Genomic DNA, 21,717 nt, shown 5'->3' with positions numbered 1-21,717 from the left:
TAAACACCTCAAACACGCCATTGCCGGAGACCTCAGGTCACTTACCCGCCCGTTCAGCCACGGAACGGTGCGTGCGGGGTCCTGAAAGGAGGGGATAAAAATTAATCGAAGCTGTTCGGAGGGGAAGAAGATAAACAAATAAAAAAGAACGTCAGAGCACGAATTCCCCCCCCCTACCCTCCCCTTCCCTCTCCTGAAGGAGCCGACACTCGCTGGGCGTGTCTCCTGTGTGAGCCTAGGCAGTGAGATAAGCTATTCGACCATGGCAGCCTTGCCGGATCTTGCATTTATTCTAAGACGGGCGTTCCGTAAGGCGGCGGGGGCGCACGCCAGTGGGAGTCGCTCGCTAGCCTCCTGGAGCCCTGGCTGATCTTTCCTCTCCCAAGCACAGGGAAGCAGAGGTCAATCGCGGCGCCCGTACAGCCCAGGCAGGGGAGGGGGAATCTTCCCATCTCGTGTGGGCTCGGCGCCGACCTAGCTGCCGCGGAAGCCCCCCCCCCCACCCCCGTCAGCGCCAGGCGAAGGGTCTCGGTCGGCTCATCTTCCCCACCGCCCCCCCCACCCCAACACCGGGCAATCAAGCAAACCGCCCCCCTCCCCGTTACCTCCATGCGGTCGAGGGTGGTCCGGCTGCTGCGGACGCTGTTGCTGTAGGCGCGGAAGCTGCTCTGCTCCGACAGGGGTCCGTAGCGCTGGGCCAGCAGCTGGCTCCGGAGCTTCAGGTATTGGCGCCTCACGTGGGGGTCGAAGCCCCCCTTGGCATTCTCCCGCAGGAGCTGGCTTCGCCGGCGGATGTACTGGGTGCGGAACTGCGGGAAGTTGGAGGTGCGGTAGGCGTTGTATCTAAGGGAAAGCCGAACGGTGAAAACAGAGAGAGAGAGGAGAGCAGGGGTCAACAGGCACTCTCTTGTGGAGCATAAACACAACTCCTGCTTTTTAAAAAAAATTTGCGGGATGTGGGCGTCGCTGGCGAGGCCGGCATTTAGCGCCCGTCCCTTGAGAAGGTGGTGGTGAGCCGCTTTCTTGAACCGCTGCAGTCCGTGTGGTGAAGGTTCTCCCACAGTTCCGTTAGGGAGGGAGTTCCAGGATTTTGACCCAGCGACGATGAAGGAACGGCCGATATATTTCCAAGTCGGGATGGTGTGTGACTTGGAGGGGAACGTGCAGGTGGTGTTGTTCCCGTGTGCCTGCTGCCCTTGTCCTTCTGGGCGGTAGAGGTCGCGGGTTTGGGAGGTGCTGTCGAAGAAGCCTTGGCGAGTTGCTGCAGTGGATAGCACACACTGCAGCCACGGTGCGCGGGTGGTGGAGGGAGTGGGTGTTTAAGGGGGCGGATGGGCTGCCGATCAAGCAGACTGTTTTGCCCTGGATAGACTAAATATTCTCTTCAAATTGAAGTAAACCTGTCAGGGGAACTGCCGATCATTTCTGTGCTTAAAATGGAGGTGAGCCTATTGCTCACTGCACACAAATTGTCTGTTTGAACAGACAATCCAGGCCCACACTCTCGGTACAGTACACAGGGCGGGGGCCGCCCCTCCGACGGGGCAGCGCTCCCTCGGGGCCGCCCCTCCGACGGGGCAGCGCTCCCTCGGGGCCGCCCCTCCGACGGGGCAGCGCTCCCTCGGGGCCGCCCTCCGACGGGGCAGCGCTCCCTCGGGGCCGCCCCTCCGACGGGGCAGCGCTCCCTCGGGGCCGCCCCTCCGACGGGGCAGCGCTCCCTCGGGGCCGCGCTCCCTCGGGGCCGCCCCTCCGACGGGGCAGCGCTCCCTCGGGGCCGCAGCTGACAACAGTCTATATCAGAATCTATACAACAGCTGTACACCAACAGTCGCTGCATCGCAAGTAATTCATTTTGTGAAGTGCTTTGAGGTAATTGTATGACGAGACCTAATTTGCCCAAATCATGTGGCCATCTGTTCGGAATCTCATTATCCCTCACTTTAAAAAAAAACAAGTGCATTAAAAGGAAGGCTTTCGGTTATGCAGCAAGTCATTATATCTCTCAAGAAGGGTTTCACATACAGTGCATTGCTCTGAAAGTGCAGGGACTGCTGTCAGCCATTTTCCACTCAAAATCAGATCAGATCAGATGCACATCCTTCTGACTCAGTGGTGAGACAGCTCCCAACTGCACCGAGGCAGACGCTGCAGGCTGTAAGAAGGAAGGGGAGACTGAGGGAGGCGAGATGTCCCACAGTGTTTAGGTCCTGAGAAAAAATGAGTTAGAGTAGCAGACTGTCCATCAGTCTCCATTTCAACACAGTGAGCGGGCGGGGGCAGTGGGTGCAGAAGGAGGAAGGTTTAAAATGCGTTTACAATGATAAAAGGATTCGATTGGGTCGATAGAGAGAAACTATTTCCTCTGGTGGGGGGAGTCCAGAACAAGGGGGCAGAACCTTAAAATTAGTGCCAGGCCGTTCAGGGGTGATACCTGGAAGCATTTCTTCACACAAAGGGGAGTGGGAATCTGGAACTCTCTTCCCCCAAAAAGCTGTTGAGACTGGGGATCAACTGAAGCTTTCAAGACAGAGATTGATAGATTTTTGTTGGGTGAGGAATATGGAGCAAAGGCGGGTAAAATGGAGGTACAGATCAGCCCTGATTTAACTGAATCTCATTATCCCTCACTTCAAAAAAACAAGTGCATTAAAAGGAAGGCTTTCGGTTATGCAGCAAGTCATTACAAGTCTCACAAAGGGTTTCACATTCAGTGCATTGCTCTGAAAGTGCAGGGACTGCTGTCAGCCATTTTCCACTCAAAATCAGATCAGAAGCACATCCTTCTGACTCAGAGGTGAGACAGCTCAAGGTCAGGCTCGAGGGGCTAAATGGCCTCCCCCTGTTCCTAAGGTGGTAGAGGTACGCGCAATTACACAGTACGTTATCACAGGGGAGGTGCCCCAAAGTGTTTCACGTACAATGAATTACCTTGGAGTCCAGCGACTGTCATTATGTAGGCACACCATGATACCGTCCCACCAGCAGTTAACGTATTGGTGGTTGAGGGAGGAATGCTGCCTCAGGATATCAGGACGAATCCCGGCTCGTCCATTCGTGCCGTGGGATCGTCAACATCCACCCGATGCACAGGCAGTCTCTAGTGGACGGGCAGGACGCAATGGTGCAGGATCAGGGTATGTGGAGGTTAGGAGGAGGTGGAGCGAGAGGGGGGGGGGGAAAAAGACGGTCAGAGGAACAGTGACAGAGTGAAGCGGAGGGATTGGAGGCTGGAGGGAAGAGAATGGCCAATCGGCGCACAGTGTTTAGCCCAGGCCTGTTGATCGAATTCGATGCAGAAGAATCAACATCCCTTATTCCCCAACCGCCCCTCCTGCGATTTACCCAAAGCTTACCTGGCATCAACAGCTAACACCTGCTGCCAGACAGCTGCCATCACAGAGGCACTGGGAAATCTTCAGGGGGTTCTGGGATACAAGCAGTGGCACACTCCCCTCTACAACAGAGGAGAGAAAGAAAAACAGACAATCACACAATGGCGGAAAGTTGGAAGCGGCCGTTCATTTATTACAATTTACAGGGAGGGGGGTGGGAGCGGATACCGAGGCTGACTGCAGTGTCCGAGCAGCTGAGAACAGCCAAATCAGCCCAGATTAGGGATCAAACCCCCCCGAGAGCTTTCAGTTCCCACACACGCCAGGCCGTACAATTACCTGCAGAGCCGTGAGGGGCACAGCCTGCTTTTTTTTAAAAATCCTAACGCCAAGCAGTGGGCCCGACCCAGTGAGGTGCTCAAACCTCCCGAAGGACTAGGTGTACTTTTGAAAACCATTAAGGTCTCTCCAACTTTTTTTTTTATTATTCGTTCATGGGATGTGGGCGTCGTTGGCAAGGCCGGCATTTATTGCCCATCCCTAATTGCCCCTCGAGAAGGTGGTGGTGAGCCGCCTTCTTGAACCGCTGCAGTCCATGTGGTGAAGGTTCTCCCACAGTGCTGTTAGGGAGGGAGTTCCAGGATTTTGACCCAGCGACGATGAAGGAACGGTCGATATATTTCCAAGTCGGGATGGTGTGTGTCTTGGAGGGGAACGTGCAGGTGGTGTTGTTCCCATGTGCCTGCTGCCCTTGTCCTTCTACAACACCAAGTTACAGTCCAACAAATTTATTTTTAATTCCACAAGCTTTCGGAGTCTTCCTCCTTCGTCAGGTGAACGGTATGATCACCTGACGAAGGAGGAAGCCTCCGAAAGCTTGTGGAATTAAAAATAAATTTGTTGGACTATAACTTGGTGTTGTAAAATTGTTTACAATTGTCAACCCCACATCTTGTCCTTCTAGGTGGTAGAGGTCGCGGGTTTGGGAGGTGCTGTCGAAGAAGCCTTGGCGAGTTGCTACAGTGCATCCTGTGGATGGTACACAGTGCGCCGGTGGTGAAGGGAGTGAATGTTTAGGGTGGTGGATGGGGTGCCAATCAAGCGGGCTGCTTTGTCCTGGATGGTGTCGAGCTTCTTGAGTGTTGTTGGAGCTGCACTCCAGACAAGTGCCAGGCAATGACCATCTCCAACAAGAGAGAGTCTAACCACCTCCCCTTGACATTCAACGGCATTACCATCGCCGAATACCCAACCATCAACATCCTGGGGGTCACCATTGACCAGAAACTTAACTGGACCAGCCACATAAATACTGTGGCTACAAGAGCAGGTCAGAGGGTGGGTATTCTGCGGCGAGTGACTCACCTCCTGACTCCCCAAAGCCTTTCCACCATCTACAAGGCACAAGTCAGGAGTGTGATGGGATACTCTCCACTTGCCTGGATGAGTGCAGCTCCAACAACACTCAAGAAGCTCGACACCATCCAGGACAAAGCAGCCCGCTTGATTGGCACCCCATCCACCACCCTAAACATTCACTCCCTTCACCACCGGCGCACCGTGGCTGCAGTGTGTACCATCCACAGGATGCACTGCAGCAACTCGCCAAGGATTCTTCGACAGCACCTCCCAAACCCGCGACCTCTACCACCTAGAAGGACAAGAGCAGCAGGTACATGGGAACACCACCACCTGCACGTTCCCCTCCGAGTCACACACCATCCCGACTTGGAAATATATCGGCCGTTCCTTCATCGTCGCTGGGTCAAAATCCTGGAACTCCCTTCCTAACAGCACTGTGGGAGAACCTTCACCACACAGACTGCAGCGGTTCAAGGCGGCGGCTCACCACCACCTTCTCAAGGAGCAATTAGGGACAGGCGATAAATGCCGGCCTCGCCAGCGACGCCCGCATCCCATGGAACGAATAAAATAAAAACTCATCCAGGCAACTCCTAAGAACCATTTCTTCACTTGACAGTTTAAATAAAAAAGGGGCAATCAATAAAGCCTTTCAAATTTATAGCACAGTCAGCAACCAATGCCATCAGCTGGTGCAGAAAGGCCAATCCAATGCTAGCCAGGGGATTCAAGGCAAGTCAGACGTGGCAATTTAAACATTGCTGGCTGATTTTAGAATGTGCATTGAAAGTATGTTAAATATTAACGGCATTTTAAAAGCATATTGTTCACACAGACCAAATGCACAGACGTTAATTAATTGCAAAATGGCAGGTTTCAGTCAGAACCAACCAGTTCCTCCAAGACAGCCATTAAGGGAAAGGGTGGTCGATGAAACAAAAGCACTTCCTCATTCCTCCCCCTCCCTTCCGGGCTCCGGTCCGCATGTCCCGCCCCCCGCGCTTGCTGATTGGCCCCCAGAAGCGCCAGCGTGCCCCGTTGCTAGGGGAGCGGTGGGCGGCCGATTGGTCGAAGCCGCACGTCCATCAACAGCGGAGGGGGCCCCACCCCGCTCACCCAATGTCACGTGACGGCCGCCGCCGCTCGAGCGGCCAGCTCCCTCAGCTCAACAACAATAAAAAAAAACACAACCGCCACCGATTTACAGAAGGAAAATCGATAAACTCACCATTTCTTACAGACTTAGGCCGATCTCACCGACAACGAACTCTCTCTCTCTCTCTCTCTCCCCGAACATAGCGGCCGCTCCCGCTGACAAGCGAGCGTTCTCTCTCTTCACCCACCCCCCCACCGACCGCCCCAGTCACGTGCCTCCCCTCCCATTGGCGGAAGTGGCTCCGGTCACGTGGCGAGGCGAGGCGCGGGCCGGGAGCCCAGCATTTCTCCTCACGTGACTCCCGTTGCCAAGAGGAGCGAGGCCTTGGTTACGGACTCTCAGCGGGGCCTCCGCCTTAACGCCGCGCAGGTAGGAATGCTGGTGGTCCTTGTGAGGGTCGTCCGCGCTGCAGTGAAGTTATTACCCGACTCTGGCTTCGGGTTTGAGGGTTTTTTCTCATGAAAGTGACGCCCTAACCCCCCCCCCTCTTTTTAAGGGGGCTTAAAAAAGGAGGGGGGAAAATTCCCTGCGCTGAAAGTTGAAATGTAATAGGAATTGTCACCAACTAGATAAATTGTTTACTAGTTAATAAGGACTGTAATAGGAATTGTCACCAACTAGATAAATTGTATAATAGTTAATAAGGACTGTAATAGGAATTGTCACCAACTAGATAAATTGTTTACTAGTTAATAAGGACTGTAATAGGAATTGTCACCAACTAGATAAATTGTATAATAGTTAATAAGGACTGTAATAGGGATTGTCACCAACTAGATAAATTGTTTAATAGTTAATAAGGACTGTAATAGGAATTGTCACCAACTAGATACATTGTTTAATAGTTAATAAGGACTGTAATAGGAATTGTCACTAACTAGATATATTGTATAATAGTTAATAAGGACTGTAATATGAATTGTCACCAACTAGATAAATTGTTTAATAGTTAATAAGGATTGTAATAGGAATTGTCACCAACTAGATACATTTCTTATTTAACTATTAAACAAGTTATTGAGTTAGTGATTATTCCTATTACATTTCTTATTAACAATTTATCTAGTTAGTGACAATTACTATTACATTTCTTATTAACGATTAAACAATTTAATAGGAATTGTCACTAGATAACTTGTTAAATGGTTAATAAGAAATGTAATAGGAATTGTAAATATACTGTTAATATTAAAAGCTGATATTTGCCTTGGCTAAGGGGGCATAACACTGCAAAACAAACCTGTTTGAACTGCATTTATTTTTAAAATGAACTTTGAAGGCTATTTTAAACTGAATTGAGGGATTCTTTCTCTCTCTCACCGCAGTGTTTCAATTAACTGAGTAGAGCCACCTGCAATTTTCCATATAATCTACATTATATTTAGAATCTTCCTACCAACTTTTTTCCCCACTGTAAACTCCCAAGTCCACGGTTATAATGGAAATTTCCTATGTAAACATGTCACACTGTAATTACACTCTGCAGCCAATGGTGACGCTGTGGTGCCTCAGTTTGCCGTCTCCTGACTCCCCTGCCTGTTCTGCAGAGCATCTCCTGTGCTCCAAACAACTCGACTTCTCCGCTTCTCAAATTGACGTCAAGTTTATCTATTCAACTATATAAAAAATTGGATAAAATCAGTTTAAAAATTAAGGACAGAATGTATGGGGACTGAATTATGTCTGCACAGCATAGCCCAACTATGCTCTACCCTCTATCTTTCCTTCACCTTAAGACAGTACTAGGTCTTGACTCTGCCTACGATCAGATTATATATCTCACAAACATATATATACACACTGTACTGGAATTCCCATAGCAATGCTGATGAATCAAGGATTCATACTTTGAAATTGATATACAAATTTGGAAGTGGAAAGTGTCAGCAATGACCATCTGAGGGAAGACTGCCGGCAGAAACAGCAAAGCTCAATGTATTTTGATAGCATTGAAGAGATAATAGTCCTCTGCTTCAGTAGTCTGATTGTCGAAGGCATTCTACAACATATCACTGGTGCACATTCACATAGATTCAAGACTATAAGAGATGCACACTGATATCATTGGAAAGATTACTGTTGGCTCCCTGAATTCTAATTGCATTAATTATTGCTGTGTAGGAGAGATAAAAGTTTGGGACACAGAGCAGGATTGCACGGATCCAAAAGCTGGGAAGCCAGGAGGGGCGCTAGAAGCTGGGAGGCGATGCGACTTAGGTTCTGGCCTGTGAATAGCAAGATTACTATAAGCTGGCAGACAGTGCGTGTCCTAATTGGGTGACAAATTCAGATCACTCACCAGTGCCGTTTAATAAAACAAGTAGTTTATTCAGTAGAGTCACAAACCCAAACCCAATACCAATCTCCATTATTGTTAGGAGCCAGAATGTTCAAAAGACCCCTCGAGCAGACCGCTCAGGAGTGAAATCAGGAAGCATGTTTTCACGCAAAGGCTGGTGGAAATCTGGAACTCTCTTGCCCCAGTAGTCTGTGGATGCTGGGTCAATTGGAATTTTGAAGACTCAGATCGATGGATTTTTGTTTTCATGAGAAAATTTACGGCACAGAAGGAGGCCATTCAGCCCATCGTGTCCGTGCTGGCCGAGAATGAGCCATCCAGCCTAATCCCACTTTCCAGCACTTGGTCTGTAGCCCTGTAGGATACGGCACTTCAGGTGCACATCCAGGTACTTTTTAAATGAGTTGAGGGTTTCTGCCTCTACCACCCTTTCAGGCAGTGAGTTCCAGACCCCCACCACCCTCTGGGTGAAAAACATTCTCCTCAGCTCCCCTCTAATCCTTCTACCAATCACTTTAAATCTATGCCCCCTGGTTATTGACCTCTCTGCTAAGGGAAATAGGTCCTTCCTATCTATTCTATCTAGGCCCCTCATAATTTTATACACCTCAATTAAATCTCCCCTCAGCCTCCTTTGTTCCAAACAGAATAACCCCAGCCTATCCAATCTTTCCTCACAGCTAAAATTCTCCAGTCCTGGCAACACCCTCGTAAATCTCTGTACCCTCTCCAGTGCAATCACATGCTTGCTGTAATGTGGTGACCAGAACTGTATGCAATACTCAAGTAGTGGCCTAAGTAACTATCTAACTAGTTTTGTAAGGGTATCAAGGGATTATGGAGGGTAAATGGAATTGAGGTACCAATTAGCCATGATCTGATTGAATGGCGGAACAGGCTCGAGGGGCTGAATGGCCTACTCCTGTCCCTATGTTCCTACGGACAGGAATAATGTTAGTAAATTAAACATGACCTTTAGTACATGAAACACCATTTGCCAGTCCACCTTACTCAAGTGCAGCCTGACTATTTATTCACTCAGAAATAAATAAATAAAGTCACGCTGCACAAAACCTTCCTACTGAAATCTAAAAAGAAAAAAAAAGTGTGTAAAAATGTTTTATTTTCCTTCAGTCCCCAGGGTCTATGGAAGGAAACTCATGTGCTCTTTGTTGATTGAGCATTCCACTTAAAAACGTGTGGGTGACCCGTGGCATTGCTCACGGTTCTGATGTTTGAGCTTCTAAACTGACCTGTCCCTTTTAAAGACAATGCTCAAAGTACTTTCTAGGAAACCGGGCATTGGTAGCTGCTTGTACATTGCCCAGGTCAATTAGAGTGGATTGCAGCTCAAAAGAATCCCCAGGGTGAAAAACCCAGCTTTATTTCTCCCTTAAACTGTTTAAGCATCTGTAACGCAGCGTGATGCCCGAGTGTCTCAGATGCATAATAGACTCCAGTCTTTTATATACATAGGTAGATGTTAAAAGCTTCGAATTTATCATTGGGGTAAATGACCGTTACAGGGAGCAGAAGCTTCAGACCATAGTCACGTCCTTACTGGGATCCCGGTAGTTAATCTGTGCCCTCACCTGCACAGTGTCCATTTCAACTGATACAGAGTCTTGAACTGGGGATACGTTGCAAATGGTACTCGGCTCCCTCGTATCTTTCTGCTCATTGAGGTGCACGGAGACAAACCTGCTGTCCGCCAGCAGTTTCTTAGCCGTCTTGAAGTCGAACCTATCCAAGGGGGCGTGTTCGATCCTGCACAGGGTGTCTTCTGTGTCACTGTTGTAACCCGGGCTCAATCCCAACGCGAACTCCTCCGGGTCGACGAAGCCACAGTCGTTGCTGTTGAACTCGGCTTCGTCCGTCTGCACGGACTTGTGCGACTTGGGCCTGGGCTGATCGTCGGCCAGGTTATTGCAGGGCTCCACCTTCCTGAAGCAGTAGCGGGCCAACATGCTGATGAAGAACATCTCGACGATTACTGCGTAATGGAAAATTACTGCAAGAGACACAGCAGCAGGGCGTTACAGGAGGAAGCGGGGAACAAGATAAGGCCATTTGGCTCATCAAGTCGATGCACAGACCGTGTACAGTCCACTCTATCGTGGCCTTGACCCAACCCCACCTCGACCCGACCCAACCCTGACTGTGCCAGCTTGGCTCAGTCAGTATCGCTCTTCTGATTCATTTGGTTGTGGGTTTGAGGGCTGGAGCAACATAATCTGGGCTGACACTCTAGTGCAGCACCGAGGGAGTGCAACATTGTCAGAGGTGCTGCCTTATGAATGAGGCCCTGTCTTAGTTTTCTTTATTCATTCTTGGGATGTGGACGTCGCTGGCAGGGCTGGTATTTATTGCCCGTCCCTAGATGCCCCGAGAAGGCGGTGGTGGGCCGCCTTCTTGAGCCACTGTTTTTCCTTGAGGCAGTTTGATACGATGGAGTGGCTCGCTGGACCACTTCAGAGGGCAGCTAAGAGTCAACCACCTTGGTATAGGCCAGACTGGGTAAGGACGGTGGAGGTTAAAGGTCCCACGGCCCGATTGGAAGAAGAGCAGGAAGCCAACATTCCCCCCTCGGCCGACACTGCTCGTTCATGTTTGCAAAAACGCTTGTGACGTTACCCCACATAACGACAGTGACTGCACTTCAAAGTAACTCGCTGTATAAATGCAAGTCTTTATATCCTTAGCTCCCAGCTGGAGAGGCTCCATTACCAACTCTCACCTTCCTGACAGGATTACAAAATAAAACTGGCCATCTGACAGCAACTTGTATTTATCCAGCGCCTTTAACGTAGTAAAACGTCCCGAGGCGCTTCACAGGAGTGCTATCAGACAAAATCCGACACTGAGCCACATAAGGAGATATTAGGACAGGTGACGAGAGGGAGGTTTTAAGGAGCGTCTTAAAGGCAGAGAAAAAATTGGAGAGGTTTAGGGAGGGAATTCCAGAGCTTCGGGCCGAGGCGGCTGAAGGCACGGCCGCCAATGGCGGAGCGATGGGAATCAGGGGATGGACAAGAGGCCGGAATTGGAGGAGCGCAGAGATCTGGGAGGGTTGTAGGGGCTGGAGGAGGTTACTGAGATAGGGAGGGGGGCGAGGGCCGTGGAGGGATTAGAAAACAAGGATGAGGGATTTTAAAATTGGGCATTGACGGACTGGGAGCCAATGTAGATCAGCGAGCACAGGGGGTGATGGGTGAACGGGACCTGGTGCGAGTTAGGATCCGGGCAATAGAGTTTTTACATGTGATCCATCTTCGGCCTGGAGCTTCCAACCACGAAACATTTCTTACCTCCCTCGTTCTTCCCCTTCTCCTGCAATCTAGAGACTTTCAAGCTTAATGACACCTCATCTTCTGCCACCTTCTCTTTCCAACCAAGGTAGTGCCCCGTTCTATGGGGCCAGGTTGGGTGAGGAAGCTTGGCACGCCTCACCTGGGTTTCCTGTGAACGCCAAAGCGACCGCTGACTTACTCTGAGAACGCATGTCGACGGAGAACGGCGGGAAGCAGGGGATGGCTCCGAGCGCGCTCATGGTCTCTAGGATTCCGCTCTGCAGTCCAAACAGCACCAGAACCACGATGATGCAGATGAACTTCTCCTGGAGCCCGTAGCCTTGCAGCGAGTTCTTTGTCGCCTTGTAGAAGAGCAGGTATCCGTAGAAGGACAGGAAGGTGGAGACGCCGATGATGATGTTTACATAGGAGTTGGGGTTTAGGAAGTCAACCTGGAAAGGGCAAAGACATGTCAACATGTGACATCTGCTTTTTGTCGTCCCTCCGTTAGAGTCTCCTCTCTCCAGAATGATACCGGGGCTAAAAGGGTTAAATTACGAGGACAGGTTGCGTAGACTAGGCTTGTATTCCCTCGAGTGTAGAAGTTTAAGGGGTGATCTGATTGAGGTGTTTAAGATGATTATAGGATTCAATAGGGTAGAGAGAGAGAGAAGCTATTTCCTCTGGTGGGGGGAGTCCAGAACAAGGGGGGCATAACCTTAAAATTAGAGCCAGGCCGTTCAGGGGTGATGCCTGGAAGCACTTCGTCACACAAAGGGGAGTGGGAATCCCCCAAAAAGCTGTTGAGGCTGGGGGTCAATTGAAAATTTCAAAACTGAGATTGATCGATTTTTGTTGGGTATTTAGGGTTACGGAACCAAGGCGGGTCAACCATGATCTAGTTGAATGGCGGAACAGGCACGAGGGGCTGAATGGCCTCCTCCTGTTCCTACGTTCCATCCTAAAGCTGCCTTCGCCTTGCCAGCTCCATCAAGCACAAATCTCGATGCTGCCCCCCGCCCCAAACTATATCAAAGAGACTCTTCTGACCCCATCCATCTCATACCCCTTGTCCAATCCCCTCATGGCCTGGCCTCGCCTCACCCCCTCTGCCAGCCTTATGTCCGATTCTGCATTCCCACCCTCGCAACTCTCCCATTGGTGTCCGTGCCTTCAGCTGCCTCGGCCCTGGACTCTGGCACTCCCTCCCTAACCCTCTATGCCTCTCTACGTCTCTCTCTGCCAATAGCAGTCTCCTCTCTTGTTCACCATCCCTTAGATAATCCCTCCGAAGTTTCCTCTGCTACTTGTGCCCACACTCTCCCACCTGTAATTTCTCAGGATGTTTCCTTATCTTGAAGACACCAAATAAATACAAATTGCTGCTGTCTGATAGCGGAACCTTCTCTTATCACTAGCCACCTCTTTCTCTGTTGCACTCTTTTCATCTCCCTAATTTTATATTCACCGCAGTCATTAAGCTTCTAAACTTTTCTCTCATCTTAACAAAACCCGTCCTACATCCTTTTCCTCCTCTCTGCATCCTGTCTGCTGAAATCTAACCCGTGCTGTACCTGCCCTGGGAGTGTTTGACGGGACAGTGTAGAGGGAGCTTTACTCTGTATCTAACCCTGTACCTGCCCTGGGAGTGTTTGACGGGACAGTGTAGAGGGAGCTTTACTCTGTATCTAACCCTGTACCTGCCCTGGGAGTGTTTGATGGGACAGTGCAGAGGGAGCTTTACTCTGTATCTAACCCTGTACCTGCCCTGGGAGTGTTTGATGGGACAGTGTGGAGGGAGCTTTACTCTGTATCTAACCCTGTACCTGCCCTGGGAGTGTTTGATGGGACAGTGTAGAGGGAGCTTTACTCTGTATCTAACCCTGTACCTGCCCTGGGAGTGTTTGATGGGACAGTGTAGAGGGAGCTTTACTCTGTATCTAACCCTGTACCTGCCCTGGGAGTGTTTGACGAGACAGTGTAGAGGGAGCTTTACTCTGTATCTAACCCTGTACCTGCCCTGGGAGTGTTTGACGGGACAGTGTAGAGGGAGCTTTACTCTGTATCTAACCCTGTACCTGCCCTGGGAGTGTTTGATGGGACAGTGTAGAGGGAGCTTTACTCTGTATCTAACCCTGTACCTGCCCTGGGAGTGTTTGATGGGACAGTGTAGAGGGAGCTTTACTCTGTATCTAACCCTGTACCTGCCCTGGGAGTGTTTGATGGGACAGTGTAGAGGGAGCTTTACTCTGTATCTAACCCTGTACCTGCCCTGGGAGTGTTTGATGGGACAGTGTAGAGGGAGCTTTACTCTGTATCTAACCCTGTACCTGCCCTGGGAGTGTTTGATGGGACAGTGTAGAGGGAGCTTTACTCTGTATCTAACCCGTGCTGTACCTGCCCTGGGAGTAAGAAACAAATCAAGCAGGATGGTAGCTCTCTGGGATTTGCAGAAGGTACTCACGTCTCCATAATCGTACTTTTCGTCTGTCCACAGCACAAGCATGACAAAGAAGAGAATCGTCCTGACGACGGATAACTGGAATACAGCCGCTGTCATCCACCTCAGGTTCGACCTCAGGAAGAGAAAGGGGAAATGGCCATCACCTCGGGGCCCCAAGTTAAACGTCTGGCCGCCCACTTCCACCTCCGTGACATCGCCCGTCTCCGCCTCTGCTTCAGCTCATCTGCCGCTGAAACCCTCCTCCATGCCTTTGTTACTCCCAGACTCGACTATTCCAATGCTCTCCTGGCCGGCCTCCCATCCTCCTCCCTTGGTAAAATTCAGCTCATCCAAAACCGTCAGCCACCTAGGAATTCCCTCCCTAAATCTCTCCACCTCCCCCTAATCCTTTCAGACCCTCCTTAAAATCCACCTCTTCAACCCAGCTTTTGGTCGCTCCTCCTAGTCTCTTCTTCCTCACTTTCACTCCTTCTCTCACTCTCCCCTCGCTTTTTCTCACTCTCTCTCCTTTCTCTGTGTCTCTCTCTTCCTGTCCCTCCCTTTCTCTCTGTCTCCTCTTGCTCCATGTTCTCTGTATCTCACTGTCTCTCCCTCTGTCGCGTGCGCGCTCTCTCCCTCTGTCGCGTGCGCGCTCTCTCCCTCTGTCGCGTGCGCGCTCTCTCCCTCTGTCGCGTGCGCGCTCTCTCCCTCTGTCGCGTGCGCGCTCTCTCCCTCTGTCGCGTGCGCGCTCTCTCCCTCTGTCGCGTGCGCGCTCTCTCCCTCTGTCGCGTGCGCGCTCTCTCCCTCTGTCGCGTGCGCGCTCTCTCCCTCTGTCGCGTGCGCGCTCTCTCCCTCTGTCGCGTGCGCGCTCTCTCCCTCTGTCGCGTGCGCGCTCTCTCCCTCTGTCGCGTGCGCGCTCTCTCCCTCTGTCGCGTGCGCGCTCTCTCCCTCTGTCGCGTGCGCGCTCTCTCCCTCTGTCGCGTGCGCGCTCTCTCCCTCTGTCGCGTGCGCGCTCTCTCCCTCTGTCGCGTGCGCGCTCTCTCCCTCTGTCGCGTGCGCGCTCTCTCCCTCTGTCGCGTGCGCGCTCTCTCCCTCTGTCGCGTGCGCGCTCTCTCCCTCTGTCGCGTGCGCGCTCTCTCCCTCTGTCGCGTGCGCGCTCTCTCCCTCTGTCGCGTGCGCGCTCTCTCCCTCTGTCGCGTGCGCGCTCTCTCCCTCTGTCGCGTGCGCGCTCTCTCCCTCTGTCGCGTGCGCGCTCTCTCCCTCTGTCGCGTGCGCGCTCTCTCCCTCTGTCGCGTGCGCGCTCTCTCCCTCTGTCGCGTGCGCGCTCTCTCCCTCTGTCGCGTGCGCGCTCTCTCCCTCTGTCGCGTGCGCGCTCTCTCCCTCTGTCGCGTGCGCGCTCTCTCCCTCTGTCGCGTGCGCGCTCTCTCCCTCTGTCGCGTGCGCGCTCTCTCCCTCTGTCGCGTGCGCGCTCTCTCCCTCTCCCGCGTGCGCGCTCTCTCCCTCTCCCACTGTCTCTCTCTCCGTCGCCCCCCCGCTCTCCCCCCTCTCCCCCCCCTCTCTCCGAAGGAACTCACTGGTTGACGGAGATCATCGGGAGGCAACAGCAACAGCAACATGGGAAGGGACTGGGCGACACCTCCTCCCCAGCCAACTGTTCCAGCATCCTCATCTTCCCACCGAAGAAATCCGTAATCAGTCCCAGGAATTTCCAAAGAGTTATGGAATGATAGCTGAAAAGAAAGGGACTGGATTATAAAGAGATGCTTGGTACAGAAACTGGAGCAATTAGACAGTGGCATACACGTACATAAGTATACGAGAAGTGGCATTCAGCCCCTCCAGCTGGTGATGTCATTTAGATCCATGTTTGGGCCCCACTGGACCAGTCTCATATCCCATCTCCTCTTGCTAAAGAGCCAATTACAGACCAGCAAGGTGCCAAGACACAAAGGGAAGGGGTTTGGTTCATTGAGATTGTGTACAGTGGGAGTGAATGGGAAGGGGTTTGGGTTCATTGGGATTGTGTACAGTGGGAGTGAATGGGAAGGGGTTTGGTCCATTGGGACTGTGTACAATGGGAGTGAATGGGAAGGGGTTTGGTTCATTGGGATTGTGTATAATAGGAGTGAATGGGAAGGAGTTTGGTCCATTGGGACTGTGTACAATGGGAGTGAATGGGAAGGGGTTTGGTTCATTGGGATTGTGTACAATGGGAGTGAATGGGAAGGAGTTTGGTCCATTGGGACTGTGTACAATGGGAGTGAATGGGAAGGGGTTTGGTTCATTGGGATTGTGTACAATGGGAGTGAATGGGAAGGGGTTTGGTCCATTAGGATTGTGTACAATGGGAGTGAATGGGAAGGGGTTTGGTCCATTGGGACTGTGTACAATGGGAGTGAATGGGAAGGGATTTGATCCATTGGGATTGTGTACAATGGGAGTGAATGGGAAGGAGTTTCGTCCATTGGGATTGTGTACAATGGGAGTGAATGGGAAGGGGTTTGGTCCATTGGGACTGTGTACAATGGGACTAAATGGGAAGAGGTTTGGTCCATTAGGATTGTGTACAATGGGAGTGAATGGGAAGGGGTTTGGTCCATTGGTTTACAATGCGAACAGAGGTGACAAATGTCCCTTAGTCCCACTCAGTAGGAGCGTTTTATCAGCCCTGGGAGACCAGTTGCAATACTTACATCGAAGCCACAAAGCTGCAGAGGGAGGCAGATCTGGGGATGTACATCCCGACCAGTGAGGTTATCGCAAACACCTAACAGAAACAGAGAATGGAGGATTACTCACACTCCATACCTGGCGGTTCTCAGCTCCAAATGCTATTTAATCAGTAACGCTCTGTCCATATGCCTCTTGAAACCATGGCAACATCAGCCACGCATCAGGTGGAAGGATATTTCTTACTTGAGAAGTTTAGCTGGAGGGGCAGGAATCAGAGGGCAGGGCCCGCCCCAGGGTAAAAGAGAAGAGAGGAGGGTCAACAATTGGGGAAATGGGGTTTAAAAAGCCCGCAAATTGTAGGAGGGAGGGGAGACTGAGGGAGGTGGGGGAAGGGGAGACTGAGGGAGGAGGGGACTGGGGGAGGTGAGGGATGGGGAGACCGAGGAAGGTGGGGTAAGGGGGGACCGGGGGAGGTGGGGGAAGGGGGGACCGAGGGAGGTGGGGGAAGGGGGGGCGGAGGGGGAAGGGGGGACCGAGGAGGTGGGGGAAGGGGGGGACCGAGGGGGAAGGGCAGATTGAGGGAGGTGGGGGAAGGGGAGACCGAGGGAGGTGGGACCGAGGGAGGTGGGGGAAGGGGGACCGAGAGGGAAGGGCAGATTGAGGGAGGTGGGGGGAAGGGGGAGACCGAGGGCGGAGGGGGAAGGGGGGACCGAGGGCGGAGGGGGAAGGGGGGACCGAGGGCGGAGGGGGAAGGGGGGACCGAGGGCGGAGGGGGAAGGGGGGACCGAGGGCGGAGGGGGAAGGGGGGACCGAGGGCGGAGGGGGAAGGGGGGGACCGAGGGCGGAGGGGGAAGGGGGGACCGAGGGCGGAGGGGGAAGGGGGGACCGAGGGCGGAGGGGAAGGGGGGACCGAGGGCGGAGGGGGAAGGGGGGGACCGAGGGCGGAGGGGGGACCGAGGGCGGAGGGGGGACCGAGGGCGGAGGGGGGACCGAGGGCGGAGGGGGACCGAGGGCGGAGGGGGGACCGAGGGCGGAGGGGGGACCGAGGGCGGAGGGGGGACCGAGGGCGGAGGGGGAAGGGGGGACCGAGGGCGGAGGGGGAAGGGGGGACCGAGGGAGGTGGGACCGAGGGAGGTGGGGGAAGGGGGGGACCGAGGGGGAGGGCAGATTGAGGGAGGTGGGGGAAGGGGGGACCGAGGGCGGAGGGGGAAGGGGGGACCGAGGGCGGAGGGGGAAGGGGGGACCGAGGGCGGAGGGGGGGAAGGGGGGACCGAGGGCGGAGGGGGAAGGGGGGACCGAGGGCGGAGGGGGAAGGGGGGACCGAGGGGGGACCGGGGGAGGTGGGGGAAGGGGGGACCGGGGGAGGTGGGGGAAGGGGGGACCGAGGGAGGTGGGGGAAGGGGGGACCGAGGGCGGAGGGGGAAGGGGGGACCGAGGGATGTGGGGGAAGGGGGGGACCGAGGGGGAAGGGCAGATTGAGGGAGGTGGGGGAAGGGGAGACCGAGGGAGGTGGGACCGAGGGAGGTGGGGGAAGGGGGGACCGAGGGGGAAGGGCAGATTGAGGGAGGTGGGGGAAGGGGGGACCGAGGGCGGTGGGGGAAGGGGGGACCGAGGGCGGAGGGCGGAGGGGGAAGGGGGGACCGAGGGCGGAGGGGGAAGGGGGGACCGAGGGCGGAGGGGGAAGGGGGGACCGAGGGCGGAGGGGGAAGGGGGGACCGAGGGCGGAGGGGGAAGGGGGGGACCGAGGGGGGACCGGGGGAGGTGGGGGAAGGGGGGACCGAGGGAGGTGGGGGAAGGGGGGACCGAGGGATGTGGGGGAAGGGGGGACCGAGGGCGGAGGGGGGGACCGAGGGAGGTGGGGGAAGGGAGGACCGAGGGAGGTGGGGGAAGGGGGGACCGAGGGGGAAGGGCAGATTGAGGGAGGTGGGGGAAGGGAGACGGAGGGAGGTGGGACCGAGGGAGGTGGGGGAAGGGGGGACCGAGGGGGAAGGGCAGATTGAGGGAGGTGGGGGAAGGGGGGGACCGAGGGAGGTGGGGGAAGGGGGGACCGAGGGGCGGAGGGGGAAGGGGGGACCGAGGGCGGAGGGGGAAGGGGGGACCGAGGGCGGAGGGGGAAGGGGGGGACCGAGGGCGGAGGGGGAAGGGGGGGACCGAGGGCGGAGGGGGAAGGGGGGGACCGAGGGCGGAGGGGGAAGGGGGGACCGAGGGCGGAGGGGGAAGGGGGGGACCGAGGGCGGAGGGGGAAGGGGGGACCGAGGGCGGAGGGGGAAGGGGGGACCGAGGGCGGAGGGGGAAGGGGGGACCGAGGGCGGAGGGGGAAGGGGGGACCGAGGGCGGAGGGGGAAGGGGGGACCGAGGGAGGTGGGGAAGGGGGGGCAGAGGGGGAAGGGGGGGCAGAGGGGGAAGGGGGGGCAGAGGGGGAAGGGGGAGTGGGGACAGAGGGGGAAGGGGGGGAAGTGGGGACCGAGGGAGGTGGGGGAAGGGGGGGACCGAGGGAGGTGGGGGAAGGGGGGACCGAGGGCGGAGGGGGAAGGGGGGACCGAGGGCGGAGGGGGAAGGGGGGACGAGGGCGGAGGGGGAAGGGGGAAGGGGGAAGGGGGGACCGAGGGCGGAGGGGGAAGGGGGGACCGAGGGCGGAGGGGGAAGGGGGGGGCGGAGGGGGAAGTGGGGACCGAGGGAGGTGGGGGAAGGGGGGACTGAGGGAGGTGAATGTTAGCATGGGGAGCCTGACACCACGAGAAGGGGTTAATGTCCTCACCGGATAGATTCCCAGGATCCACAGGTTCAGCCTCCTGCGTTTATCGCTCCGGATATTCCGAAAGAAAAATCCCATCTCTTCCAAGAAGAGGACCAGGATCACCAAGGTCATGACGGCCGGAATGATGAATATCCAAAGCTCGGACCCAATCGCTGAGAAAGAAAACACAGAGAGAGAGAGGGAGAAATAAACCCCCTCGAGCCTGCTCCTCCGTTCAATTAGATCAGGGCTGATCTGTATCTTAACCCCATTTACCCGCCTTTGCTCCATATCCCTCGATACCCTTACCCAACAAAAATCTATCGATCGCAGTCTTGAAAGCTCCAATTGACCCCCAGCCTCCACAGCTTTTTTTGGGGGAGGGAGTTCCAGATTTCCACTCCCCTTTGTGTGAAGAAGTGCTTCCTGACATCACCCCTGAACGGCCTGGCTCTAATTTTAAGGTTATTCCCCCTTGTTCTGGACTCCCCCCACCAGAGGAAATAGTTTCTATCGACCCTATCAAATCCTTTAATCATCTTAAACCCCTCCATTAGATCACCCCTTAATCTTCTATACTTGAGGGAATACAAGCCCAGTCTGTGCAACCTGTCCTCGTAATTTAACCCCTTTTAGCCCCGGTGGTATTCTGGGAGAGGGGAGACCAGAAGGTTATGCCCCCTTGTCCTGGACTTCCCTTTGCTCTGATTCTCTCTTGCCCCACAGAGGACAGGTGTATATCCTTACCTGCTCCATTCCCCTGTCTCGGCAGAGGCGGGGGCTGAAATCAGGCCCCTTCCTAGTTTGTGTGTCTCACTTTCACCCACTTTAGCCCCCCTCCCCCGTGAGAGCCCCGGGGGAGTTATTTATTCGCAAGGACGACACTCCCCTTTTCGTTTCTTACCTTCTCATCCTCGATTTTAGAATTCTCCATCCTCCTGTACAAATCCCTCCATGGCCCTCGTCTTCCCCCCCTTCCCTATCTCTGTAACCTCCTCCAGCCCCTACGACCCTCCCAGATCTCTGCGCTCCTCCAATTCCGGCCTCTTGCGCATCCCTCGATTCCCATCGCTCCGCCATTGGCGGCCGTGCCTTCAGCTGCCTCGGCCCTAAGCTCTGGAATTCCCTCCCTAAACCTCTCCGCCTCTCTCTCCTCCTTTAAGACGCTCCTTAAAACCTGCCTCTTTGACCAAGCTTTTGGTCACCTGTCCTAATATCTCCTTATATGGCTCGGTGTCAAATTTTGTTTGATAATCGCTCCTGTGAAGCGCCTTTGAATGTTTTACTACGTTAAAGGCATCGTATAAATGCAATTGTTATTACTGAATCTCCCTCAGACACGCCCGCCCACCTCATTTTAAAAAAAAGCACCCCAGGAACCCACTCCCAGGCCTGTGAAATCGGCCTTGAGGAAATGCAGGTTGACAGTAACGTCGCTGGATATCTGGGAATCCCCAGGCCCTCCACCAGCCGGTCGGGAATCACGCCACCATTGACACTCTCTCGCAGTAGACTCGTGGCAGAACCTGCTGTTCCTTTATAGCATCATAGAATCGTATAGCACAGAAGGAGGCCATTCGGCCCATCGTGCCCTTGCCGGCTCTCTGAAAGAGCTCTCCAATTAGTCCCACTCCCCCCTGGCTCTTTCCCCGTCGCCCTGTAAATTCTATCCAAGTATTTATCCAATTCCCTTTTTGAAAGTTATTATTGAATCTGCTTCCACCGCCCTTTCAGGCAGCGAATTCCAGATCAGAACAACTCGCTGCATAAAATAAATTCTCAGCATCTTCCCCCGCCTGCCCCGGATCTCTTCCCGATTATCTTAAATCTGTGTCCTCTGGTTACCGACCCTCCTGCCACTGGAAACAGTTCCTCCTTATTTACTCGATCAAAACCCTTCATGATTTTGAACACCTCGATCAAATCTCCCCTTAACCTTCTCTGCTCTAAGGAGAACAATCCAAATTCTCCAGTCTCCACACATCACTCAAGTCCCTCATCCCCGGTACCATTCGAGTAAACCTGCTCTGCACCCTCGCCAAGGCCTTGACATCCTTCCTGAAGTGCGGTGCCCAGAATGGAATTTTCAGTTTGATACAGGCGGGAAGCAGTCGTGTTCCTTACCCGCCGCCCTGCCCGCTCACCTTTAAAAAAGTCGCCCGACAGTGGGATCTCCCCGTCGGGGAGCGAGCAGTTGAACGGTTTCCAGTTCATTGCGAAAGTGGAGGTGGGGGTCGGAGACGGATTCAGGCTCCCGCCGTGTCCCAGAGCTGGGGGAGCGAGTGCAGCCAGCTTCCTTCCTCCTGGATCAATGATTGACTCACCTCAGGTGTGTGCCTAGGTAACGGGTTCAAGTCCACTTCAGGCACCTTGACCTTCGAACTGTCTCAGGTAACCAAACGTTGGTCCAGGAGGCGAGCGGGGA

At 54.1% G+C, this 21,717-nt stretch overlaps 1 protein-coding gene across 1 annotated transcript; it reads right to left on the bottom strand.

Moving 5' to 3' along the window:
- Positions 1-8,221: 8,221 nt before the first annotated feature.
- LOC137306789 (organic solute transporter subunit alpha-like) lies at positions 8,222-19,844 on the bottom strand. Its single transcript, XM_067976170.1, has 6 exons — positions 19,314-19,844; positions 16,576-16,649; positions 15,457-15,612; positions 13,904-14,015; positions 11,639-11,891; positions 8,222-10,160 (listed from the first exon to the last, which is right to left on the bottom strand). Exons 1-6 carry the CDS (start codon positions 19,581-19,583, stop codon positions 9,688-9,690), a joined length of 1,338 nt encoding a protein of 445 aa, XP_067832271.1. The 5' UTR covers positions 19,584-19,844; the 3' UTR covers positions 8,222-9,687.
- Between the last annotated feature and the right edge of the window lie 1,873 nt (positions 19,845-21,717).

Source organism: Heptranchias perlo, chromosome 45, assembly GCF_035084215.1.
Source record: "Heptranchias perlo isolate sHepPer1 chromosome 45, sHepPer1.hap1, whole genome shotgun sequence".
Classification (NCBI taxonomy): Eukaryota; Metazoa; Chordata; class Chondrichthyes; order Hexanchiformes; family Hexanchidae; genus Heptranchias; species Heptranchias perlo.
This window is presented reverse-complemented; position numbering and strand designations above follow the sequence as displayed.